The following is a 12,109-nucleotide window of genomic DNA, read 5'->3' as shown; positions in this document are numbered from 1 at the left end:
AACTAGCATCACTCTGCTTCCAATCGGAATTGCTTTCAAAAGCCTGCTTACTCAACAGGACAGGAGATGACATGGTCATTAAATAATGGTCTACACACTAAACAGACAGCAGTTAAAGAAAAGGCAGCAAAGAAACACGGAATGCTTTTGCAAAAGTAATTCCATCCCATTTTTGTCAGTTTGAGTCTAGTCCTTGTGTCTTCTTTTCATTGTCAATGATTACAGAATTGGTTTGAAGAGGTTTGGGTTTTTTGTCTATAGAGAAGAATCTGGGGTAATGAGAGACGTTATCTCCTATTCTTTGCTCCCCTCTATCCTGCCATTGTCATATCCTTTGAGGAGGATGTTTCCTGTCTTAATTAACATACTTGGTTGTTGATGAAAATCCATAAGCTACGGTGTCCTACACCTCCGTGCCATCCTTGCTAAGCATGAATGCGTGCTCTGTGTTTAGTAAAACTACAGAAAAGCACAGAACTTGGTTGAAGGAAATTTCACATTCAGAAATTTGGAATAAGCTATTTTGAAATTTATTTTCAAATTTATTATCATAAAAATTCTTTGACCGTGTATGACTTTCTAGACAAAAATTCAATTTAGCTTTACTCACGATACAAAGGCTCCTTACTGCAGATTAATATTACTGCAGATTAATATTACTGGAGATTAGTATATACTCAGTTTTTGTTGAGCTTTGCCTTCATTTCCCCAACCTCCTTGCCCTCCACATCCAAGACTAAGAGGGAAATTTTCATAACCAGCAAAACTCAATGACCTGAGGCTCTTCAGCACCCCCGCGTCCAGACACTACATGCGCCTGCAGAGCCTTACAACCCAGCGATGCGTTAGTGAAACAAAGTTCACAGCTCTGACCACATTAACATTATAAAATCTTAACTTGATACTTGAAAGACAAAAGGTGGGGACAAAGAATGAAGAAAACAGTGTTTTAAGTGGGAAGAGAGAGGGAGAGCTCAACAACCCTTCTACTGGCCCAATCAGATGTATTAAAGTCTTCATAATAATCAAGGGCAGAGGAATTTAACAACCAGTGCTTAGGAGAAATAAGTTTAAATCATATCTTGTGATGAGTACTTTTTAAGTCATATACTTTGACTCTGTAATAAAAAACAAAACAAAACCCCCAAAGCTTTTCTGGTTATCATTACTTCGTTAACTGTTCCATCTGGTCCTTATATACATTCCAGGGTTTCATACCAAAGAGATCAAGGAAAATGACACAGATTAGAAAAATTGGTAACAGCTTTGAAAACATTCGTTAGTTTCTTTGACCTCTAAGGAGTTTCCCAGATGAAGGTGGGCATGCTAAGAATAAATCTCTACTTGCGACAGATACGTTTGCTTGCATCAAAGTTGCTAAGATGACCATTAGCCTGGCCACCTGGGCCCTCTGTAGTGCTGTCTTTGAAGAAATCCAATCACTCCACAGGAAGGAACATAAATATGTTAATCTCACAGGACATCAAAAAGGAAGGTTAAAAAGGAGCTTGGATTTCTGCCTCGAATTTTCCAGTCTGTACCAATGTCTCTCACGGAGAAAGGGAGAAAGGGGCAATGGAGGGGTTTTCTTCTCTGTCTTTAAAAATGTAAGTAAATGTGGCACGGAGGGATGGGGGGGGAGGGAAGGAGAGAGAGAGAGAGAGAGAGAGAGAGAGAGAGAGAGAGAGAGAGAGAGAGAGAGAGAGAACAGAGTTAATTTATTTCCTAAAGTTCAATTGTCAAAGTATGTGTGGACCTCACATCCCCACACAACAGAAAAGCAGGACAATGGATCACAAACTTGAACCCTGTCCCAGCCCTTTCCTAAGCTACCTGTATAAATGATGTGGCCAAATACCCAGCCTTCCTAAGCTCCGCCTTCCAGCTGTTAGGCAAGATGTCTGGACCAGGAAGTCTATGGCAGGCCATATCTGTGCACACCCACGGTTGGTAGTACTAGCCTCCTCACCCAGAAAAGGGCTTCTGGGGTGTGTGTGTGTGTGTGTGTGTGTGTTGTTTTTTGTTTTTTGAGACAAGGTTTCTCTAACAGCCCTGGCTGTCCTAGAACTCGATCCATAGACCAGGCTGGCCTTGAACTCAGAGATCTGCCTGCTTCTGCCTCCCAAATGCTGGGGCCTCTGTTATTACTTTTTAAAGCTGGGTTCTGGGGATGGAAGTTGAGTACTTGTGTTTGGGCAGTAAGAACACTGACAGAGCTCTCTCCCCAGACTCTACTGTTATTTCTTGTGGAGATTTACTGAAGTGAACCAGAAGAGATACCCCCTTTTCCTCTAGCAACATCAAGCTGTTAGCTTCCTTGTCCTAAGCCTTGTCAACAAGAAGCACCACAACGGGAGGTAGAACCATGGGGGTTCTCCTGACTGCTCTGCTCCTCCTGGTTCCACAGGCCGGGAAACACTTCTCTATTACTCACTGTAAACTGTTGTCTACAAAGGAAAGACAACGTGCTCCTCCAGGGACTACAGTTGTCATCTCTGTCCATAATGGCTGTCCAATCACACCATCTCAGCTTAGCTGATAACCACCACTTAATCCAGACCAAGCAGAGGGAGAAGCAAAGCACCGTCTTGAGGCAGAGACAGAACCCTTGTCTACTGCTCCCAAGTCTAAGGCCCCATCATTAAGTCATTAAGGTCATAGCTTTTAGTTGTAATCTTATCACCTGAGTAGTTGGTGGTGGTGGTGGTGGTGGTGGTGTGTGTGTGTGTGTGTGTGTGTGTGTGTGTGTGTAGGAGATTGATCCCAGTCCACCCATTCTGATCTCATTATGTGGGTGAATTTCAGGCTATTCAGGTGACTCATACATGATGTAAGTCAGGATGGACAGTCGTGAGCCAAGGCTTGAGGACTGAGGAGAGTATGGAGTCAGATTACTTCTAAGACTATCACACTATGGATTCAATACTTCAGCACACTCTGGACAATGCCCAACAGGCCATTTCTGATTCTGCTTCCTTCCATGGGAAGTCCTCCCTATGACTGCTTTCCTTAACTTGTAGTCACCTGTCAAAACCCAGTACTCCACTCTTCCTCTGTGCAGCCTCATGGACAGCAACGCTCCCTCAACTAGAGCGCTGAAACCTGCCTGCACACTAATAGTGCTCTCTGGACCTCTGCTTGGAAGGTGCAAAAGGGGACGAGTGAGTCCTCTGTGGAGATCGAGTAGCAGAGTGGAGAAAATGTGTGAAAATGTGTCTTGGCCATCATACAATAGGTCCTACTGGATTGTGAATGCTTAGGAAAAGGAAGTAAGGGCGCTTTCCAGGCTGCGTGGGGCAGTCAGAAGAGCAGGCCTGAGCAGGCTCCCTGAGTGCACAAGACTTCCAGAAGCTAGAGATGCAACCTGGCCAGCAGAGGAGGTGGAAATCCAGCAGACACTAAGATTATTAGCCATGTACCTCACACCATGGCTCGGCGTCCATCTTCATCTGTTAGTCTGATGGTCTCTTGTTTCATCTTCTCAAATATAGCCACCCCTATACACCCACCTATACATATCCATACCTATATACCTATCCTATATTCCACACCTATATACTTGCCCCTCCTCTGCATCCTCTGAGAGAGAGACTGCTGTTCTTTGTTTTTCTCTCTTACAGGATCTGTAACAGCACTCTCCGCAGTGTGAACTTGCAGGGTGCTGCTGAATAAAACAGTCTGTGACTTAATAACATTGTATGAGGAAATAAATGCAAAGTAGTGTGTGTGTGTGTGTGTGCGCGCGCGCATGTATGTGTATATGTATACACTACATGTACAAAGGGTTAACTTTTTCATCTCTGTGGCAAATACCCGAGAGAGGACCTTAAAAGGTTGGAGGTGTTATTGGACCTTTGTGGAGGGGAAGAGAAAGGGAGAAAGGGAGAGGGAGAAAGCCTATCTTCGTGGGCTTCATTCCTCTTTCTCTTTTATTTCAAGGGGTCTTTAGCCTACTGGATGTTATCACCCACATTCAAAGAAGGTCGTACCCCTTCAGTTAATTGAGTATGGAAAAGACCTCACAGACATGCCTAGATATGCCCTTTACTGATCTTTTAGGCAGACCTCAATTGAGTCAGACTGACAGTCAAGATCCATCACGTATAGATGAACAACAATTCTTTGTACCTATTACAGGGACCTAGGTAAGCCAGGAACCAAACCAAAACAAAACTACAACCCACTGTCTGAATCCAACACATGCTTTACTTTCATAGGACAATGCCCGCTCTCATGATTCCAGAAAGAGCTGGCTAGTTAGAACGGAGCCAAATGGACAGTAAAGCCAAAAATATTAGCTATTTGGTACTTCCTACAAAAGGCTTCCAGCCTCAAATCTAATTGCTCAAATCTATTGCTATTGTTACCTGGTATGACTAAACAGTGTATAATGTGAACAGATGTTGTGAGAAGTCTGACTTATGTAAAGACACAGAAATGTTATGTGATTATGTTTTTGTTTTGATCCCAGGTGTCGGGATGGGGCTGCTTCTGTAGCTAACCATGATTTGTCTTGTGCTCTGGCAGGGGTGTGACTTTGTCAGCTGAAGACAGTTTCCATCTAGAATTCTGGGGAATTCTGAATTCTTCAGAGGGTATAAAAATGCCAGAGCCTGAAGAAACTTGGCTGCTGCTCCCCCTGCTGCTGTTGGCTGCTGTTGTAGCAGTTTATCCAGTTTGGTCTTTGACCAGAGAAGAGGAGAAGAAATTGGATATCCTGACTTGACTCTCCTAATCAGTGGCAGTTAATCTAATGAGATTGGCTCCCCTTTTCCCTCTAATCTTCTTTCTCTCCTACCTAGTGTTGGGGGGAGGGGTGGAAGGGATGGGGGTGAAGAGGGTGGTAAAGATGAAAGAATCCAATAATGTAGCCAAAAGTCTGGTTACAACACGCTGCAGTCATCCACGTTAAGATGTAAGCTTCAGTTCTGCTGAGAATTCTCTTCCAGGCTACTGACTGCTGCCAACTGTATACTCAAAGAACAAGAGTCAGGGGCGTTCTCTAGAGTTCTTCTAATGTGGGCAGATAACAGGGGCATGACCTTGTGGTGATTTGATTTCATACCAAAGGAACCACTTCTAAATACTGTCAGGGTAGGGGCTAGGATTTCAACATAAGCACCTAAAGCGAGACACATTCAGTCTGTTGCACCATGATGTCCAGTACCTACCACTGAATCACCCACCCAACATCCAAAGTACCCGGTTCTCCTTCCATGCAGGAGTTGAGTCTTCAAGGTACAGTTGTGTAGATAATTGGTTTGAAGAGGCTACACGTTTCATCTGACTGAGCTGTTTGGAGACAGGACCTTTGCAGAGTGTGGAGCTCACCACCCAATCCTATACAACACACTCGTGTACACGCACGCACACACACACACACACACACACACACACACACACACACACACACACACACACACACACACGCACACTTGTTCCGGTCTCTGGCCAATGAGATGCTATGTGCTGCTGCCACAGGCCTCTTCTGGCAAGGAAGAGCATCACCAGAACTGGGCTGAAGCCAGGACCATGCCCTGTTCTTTAATTCAAAGCTGTCAGCTACATAAATTTGTTCTTTAAAGCTGATGTATTCTCACAGGCTGGAACAGACAGGTTGTAAGTGAAAACAAGCCTTAGGTATGGGCAGGGGGTCCTTTCCATCTTTCTGAGAAATTCTGAAAAATATATTCTATTCTTTAAGTTGGATGCTATTAAAGCCCATCTTCGAGTCTCAGGGCAAGCTAGAGCCTCCCTGAATGTGGAGATGTGAGAACTGGGGAGCTGTATCCCTGTGACTAATCCTCACACTCTGCCAGAGGAACTCTTGGGTGACTTGGGGGCAATATGGACCTTACTGTACATAAGAGACCTTACACCAATCAGACAATTGGACCGTGACAGAGTTACTGTCTTCCCTAATCTTCCTCAACAACCCATCTGATGTACCCTGGTTTACCCACATCCCTTTCGGCTTCCAGGAAGAGTCAAGGTACAGTTGTGTGCCATGTGAGCTATTCCACATCCAGAGCGAATGCTGTCTTAAAGCAGCTCCATGCCCTTAAATGTGTAGCTCTAAAGCCCAGTTAAAATGTACTGAATGTCACGAACTTACCTGCATTATTAAAGTGGTACTGCTGTCCTGAAGAACCAGCGCTGGAGATAAAAATGCCTAAACAGGAAGGAAACCAACATTTACACAGAAGTCATCAAGTTTTAACAGCTAATCTTCCAACACTCATGCAGTTCTTCATGAGAAAGCCCACAGTCACTTCAAATGATTTTTAGACAACTGGTAAAACAAACTTCATTTGTTTACAGCCAGCTCTTTTAGGGAAACTGTGTGTGTGTGTGTGTGTGTGTGTGTGTGTGTGTGTGTGTGTGTGTGTGTGTGTGTGTGGGGGTGTTAAACCCTAATTTACATGCACTGGGGTTCCTTAAAGGTCCTACGTAACTTCAGCTTCACAGGGTACCAGGCTTGAACTCAGAAGCCATTGTAAAGTCAGAGATGCTGTAGTGGGAAAAAGCCTTCTTCAACAAAGGCATCAAGAGAACCACATCCCTACCCTTCCTCAGGGAATTCCTCTGACATAGGTAAACCAGACAGAGGCCTGGGGCACACTGTCAGGATGACCCACTTGTTTTGGAAGCATAAAACAGCAGGCTCCAAATTCTTGGTCATTTTCTAACAAGTTACTGGGTCCTTAATTCTAGGTTCACTTTCATCCTTTCTCTGCTTTCACTAGAACACAATCCGCAGGCTGTTTTTCAAACTTAATTTTCTTTTGTGTCACTTAAAAAACAGTTTGATGTAAAAATGTCTGCACATGGTCCTAAGCCCCCAGACCCCCAAAAAGTTAAATGCTATAATTGTGGGAAAAATCCTTTTTGAAAATTAAGCCAACCGTGTGTCTAAATTTTGCGGTTTGTCCACAGAAAGTTTCAAGAACCACTAAACCTAAAAATCAGGAAAGTGGATCAAGACAGTGCACTTCCCCCATTGTCAGTATCCACTGGCAAAGAGGCACTGTTAAACTGTGTGTTCAGAGGATGGGGCGCCGTGAGCAAAGGTGGCCCCCGCTGCTTCCTCCAAGCGCATGCACGCAGGCTACGGTAGCAGGCAAATGTGTGGAGATGGGAATCTGTGTAGCTGCAGCCCAGCCTGTGAAAAGCACCCGAAGCAAACACGACCTGCCCATGAAGGCTGCTGAGCAGTGCCCAGAAAGCTTTCAAACGCCATGAATATTATATGGTTCTCAAGAACAACAGTCATCGGCACAAACTGTGAAAACAAATTATTTATGGTTCAAGAAAAGGTAAAATAGTCTCAGAAGATTTCCCATGAATAAAAGATGAAGTATTAGAATGCGCATGGTCTATAAAACAAGTGTTTGCAGAATAGTTGCCTTACAAGTCAGAATCAGTACAGTGCTTTATATTAAAGAGTCTTGAATGCATTCACTACTAAATAAAACATTTTCATTGAACATCAATTTAGAGGGGGAGAAAACAAAGAGAAAGGGTAAGGAAAATAAAAAGCCTGGGCCAAATCTCGAGAGATTGATGACATGGCCGGGCCTCTTGTGAATGGAATGCCTTGCCCACCAAGGACCGAGTGGTCATTCAGTACTCTTCAAGTTACTCCAGGCTAGGTTTGGTTTCTTATTGTAACCTTGCCAGCCATGTCTATTAATTCAAGGAATATTATAAAATATGTTATTGCAAGCTAGCCCTGTGAGGAAAACCGTGGTTTTCTGTGAACACAGGAAGGCTGGGGTATAAGTCTATACCGGCATTTGCTCCTTAAGAATACCCCAGAATACAGACTTGGGGTTCCCTTCTCATTCGTGGATCAATGTGACCAATGACAGCTGTCTTGTTATCTCTTGGTGTAAAGACAAATCTGAGTACATTAGGACATTTCTAAAATACACTGCAAGGAATCCTGGGGCTGCTTATGTGTACATCAGAGGGAGGATGAGTGTCCCCCTGCTGTCAGGCCGAAGGTGTTTGTTCTGTACCTGCGCATACATCCATGATTTTCTTCAGAGGCCCCTGAGTGTACATCAGTCCAACGAGAATGCCGGCCAGATGCCCAGCAAAGGAAGTCCTAGGAGGGAAGGAGAGCCTTTGTTAGTGGGTGTTTGCTGTGTCGCTGATTAGGGCTATTCTGTCTTCTCATTAGCCCGGTGTGTCAATTAGTCATACTCTGCATGCTCTGTTCTACACAGAGCTGCTTATGCTGAGCACTGTTTAACTCAATCCAAAGAACAGCATTTCCTACCTTAAAAGAAAACGAAAGGCAAATAAACAGGACAATGAATACTCACGTCACACCTTTAAACTGTAACACCCTTGCTTAAATCTGTTTGTGTCTCCCAAGTGGAAGTCTGCTGTCGAGACCAGCCATTAAGTGACTTCCAGTTCTTCTCTGGGCCGCTTATCACAGAATATCAATGAAATCAGTTTTCTCTGCTCAGAATTAAGTCTGGACCACCCAGCCATTGGGAGGGACGGTGTCTATCTGTGTCCACAGCATAGCAGACAGCTGCATGCTTACGCCCCACTGACTAGTAGTGGAATTGTCCACCAAGACTCAGGACAGATGCCGCCATGTGCCACCCCATCTGGTTTCATAAAGTTCTGTCATTCTGCAAAGACAACAAGGGAAAGACTGCAAGCTTGAAAGATGGGTTGGGTGTTGGCTGGTTCTACTGAACTCTATGTGGAATATAATCTGTCGCTTATGCAATAAAATGGATTTTCAGATGCATATGTCTCTCAAGGCAGCACTACTTTTAGAAGCCTGTGTCACTTTCTGGGCCAAGGATGTGAGCAGGGGTGGGCAGTGTTGGTGGTCTCTTCTGCTCTGCAGCCTCAGGAGTGCCCACCTGACCAGGAGGTGAGGTCTCTCTCCCACGGGGTTTGGGAGCGGAGAGTCACTTTCAAGTTGGTTGTGGGCTGAGAACTATGCTTGTGGACTTCTCTCAGCCCATGTTTAAGAATTACTACGGATTTATTGAACTGCACACTTTACCACCAAGGCAGCTGAGTTTGCCAGCTGCCTAGAAGCATCTGAACACACAAATGTGCACGCACTGCTTCCCTTAAACTGTCTTTCCTCAGGTCTCACCTCCGTATGGTTGGTAAGCTCCATCCAGGGAGACGTCACACCCACTGCAGCCTTTCTGCCCTTTCCCACCCTAGCTATGCATGTCCGTATGGGTTCCTGCAGCGCTGGGTGGAAAACCTCAGCTCCAGATATAAGGTGAGTGCCAGATAAATACGTGTTGGAAAAGCAAAACTCAACTAATGTGCCACCTGGAGCTTCCTCTCCAATGAATCCCACAAGTAGCAGTTGCCAAGAAAGCAAGTCCTGTTGCTCCTTCCTCTGACGTCCTCTGGCTTCCTTACAGAACACCAAGCACACACTCCAGTTCTTTCCTTGCCTCAGGACCCACCACACTCATCTCCCCACATGCAAACACTCTGGTGATCTGTAGATCAAGTTTAACTGCACTTGGGTCAGAGGTCATGAACTCCCTGCTTCCACTGCCTGCCCTCAGGCTGTTCCTTCCCCTTCACTGTAACACATACCCAGCTATACTCATCGGCTAAGACAGCTATCATCATTCTCGCCCAGGACCTAGGTCCCGGTATTTAGGACCAATGATAAAAATATGGGATTGCTTTTATGTTTTCCACGTTATGAAAAGGACGGGAAGAACTGAGCTTTTATTTAAGATGCCCCCACTGCTGGCCATGTTATTTTAGTCTCTATTTAACCATCAACAACAGTAACACACACAACTCCACCTTGTTAGAAGTGAGGAAGTGCTGGTTTAAAGGAACAAAATGAGGCTGGCTTTGATTTAAAAAGAAACTGATTTCAATTTAACGGAAAAGAACTTATTTTTAAAGAATCTGTAATTTTGAAAACCTTTTAAGCCAAGCTTCATGGTGTATCATATAGATATAAAATAAAATGGGAGAAGGTTTCAATTTAAAATCCAACCTATTAGACAATTAATCTTAAATCTCATTTACAGTTTGGAGCATAATACAGTAAAATGAATTCCTTATCTTTATAATGGGTTTTCAGAAGTTTAAGTCATAATCTAATTGCTCTGATATAATTAAAATAGCAAAGAAGACCACACGGCATCATCCAGCAACCATGAGCAGTGACACAAAGGGCCTACCACAAGAAAACTAACTGGTGTTATTACTTCATTTATGCGATAAGGAAGTGTTCACTTGTAAAGTCAAAGGAAGAGATTATCATCTTAATCAGATCTGGGAATCTCATATCACAGTCAAAAGGGAGAAACTTCCCACAGAGGGAAGGAATACAGCTTGTCATAAGGAGTACTGTGACTCTCACTTGCAGCCTATGACCACTCGCTAGAACTTCCCCTTTTACTTGAAGACATAGGCATCCTGAGTGGAAGAGACCGAGCTGGGAGGTTACCTTTGGGAGGAAAAGGGAGCCTTGGGATTTGGGAAGGGAGACAGGAGAATCTTCAAATGTACCCACTCTCACCAAAAACAGTGTTATGACTGTCCTAGTTACTGTCCTCAGTGCTGGGACAACATTCCTTCTGGAAGCAACTTACAGAAGGGAGAGTTTATTTCTGCTCATACTTGGAGTGAACAGCTAGTCATGGCAGTAGGAGCTTGTGGCAACTGCTCACACTTCAGTCAGAAGTGGAATAGTTAAGGTGGGTCTTTCTACTTTAATTAACCTAGATAATTCTTTGTAAGCATATTTGAGTCTAGACCCTGTCAGGTTGACAATCAAAATTATCCAATCATAATCCTTCCCCTGGGCAAATTTTCACTTATGTGCATTACTTTTAAATCCTAAGCTTCCTACTCTTGTCCTCTTAGATCGTGGCCATTTAATCCTGCAGAATACCCTCTGACCCACTTGGAAAGCCCAGGAGTCTTTTGATTCCAACGCTGAAGTTCCAGGCAGTCTCTTCTCTGTGAGGCTCCATAAAATAAAACCAAGTGTCACACTTGCAGTATACAGTGGCACAGAGCACACAGCCCTATCCCTGATGAGTATTCAGAAAACAGAAGAACGCTGCCAGAGTATCGCACAAATGGCTGTCAAGCCAGTCCTCAAGAGCATGCTTGTTCCCCTCTGAGACCTCCGTGGGCCACCTCAGCACACATTTCACTTCAACATTCCTGTATTTCAAGCACCCACCAGAATGAAGCATTCATCCCTGCTTACAGTACCCAAGAGTTTTCCTAGCCCCAAGTCCAAAATCTTCCACAGTCCTCTTTGAAACAAGTTCCAAAGGTCTGAGAATCACCCGGTTGGGCTTATCACAGCAATGGACACACTTCTCAGTATCAGTTTAAAGATTAGGTACTTTTTCTAGTGCTGTGGTAAACAAAAAAGAAGAAAAAACCAACGAAAATAACTTAAACATGGGAGGACTTATCCGTGTTAACTCTGAGGGTGTGGTCCATCTTGGTTTGGAAATCAAGGTGATGAGAGCTTAGAGCACTTGGCTGTGCTGTATCCCCAGTCAGAGGCAGACAGTGATGAGTGCTGCTACTCAGCTGCCTTCCTTTTTCTTCACTTCAGGACCCTAGGCCCAGTTAATGTGGCTCCTCCCACCTAACCTGCTCTACATAACCCCTCGCTGGCATTCCCAAAGGCTAACTGAATCTACACACTCCCTCCCGGGAGTGTCCAGGGCCTACCTTCTAGATGAGTTGAGAGTCTGTCAATGTGATAGCCAACAGAAACCATCGCAATGACTATAGTAACTGTACATGAGCAAAAGAATTTTTCTCCATTATTTATTCATTTTACATCCCTATTGCTGTCCCCATTTTTGGCCCCCCACTCATAGACCCTCCTCTTCTCCTCTAAGAGTGTGGGGGTTCCCTGGGTATCCCCACAACCCTGGTGTACCAAGTCTCTGCAGGGTTGGGGCATCCTCTCTGTGTGAGGCCTGACAAGGCAGACCAGTCGGAGAACAAATTCCACAGGCAGACAACAGCTTTGGAACAGCCTCCACTTCCCATGTTGGGGACCCACCTGGACACTGAGCTGCACATCTGTTACACGTTTGCCGGGGCCCCAATC

General features: G+C 44.5%; 1 protein-coding gene across 1 annotated transcript in view; it reads right to left on the bottom strand.

Annotated features, from left to right (window-relative positions):
- Nucleotides 1–12,109, bottom strand: part of Rhbdd1 (rhomboid domain containing 1) — a 118,174-nt gene that overhangs the window by 52,859 nt on the left and 53,206 nt on the right. Inside the window, exons 4-5 of the mRNA XM_032901458.1 lie at nt 8,022–8,110; nt 6,116–6,172 (exon numbers count right to left, since the gene is read on the bottom strand). Of these exons, the coding sequence (XP_032757349.1) occupies nt 6,116–6,172; nt 8,022–8,110 (146 nt within the window). The remainder of the gene's footprint in view (nt 1–6,115; nt 6,173–8,021; nt 8,111–12,109) is intronic.

The sequence above is a fragment of the Rattus rattus genome, chromosome 4, assembly GCF_011064425.1.
Source record: "Rattus rattus isolate New Zealand chromosome 4, Rrattus_CSIRO_v1, whole genome shotgun sequence".
NCBI classification, from domain to species: domain Eukaryota; kingdom Metazoa; phylum Chordata; class Mammalia; order Rodentia; family Muridae; genus Rattus; species Rattus rattus.
This window is presented reverse-complemented; position numbering and strand designations above follow the sequence as displayed.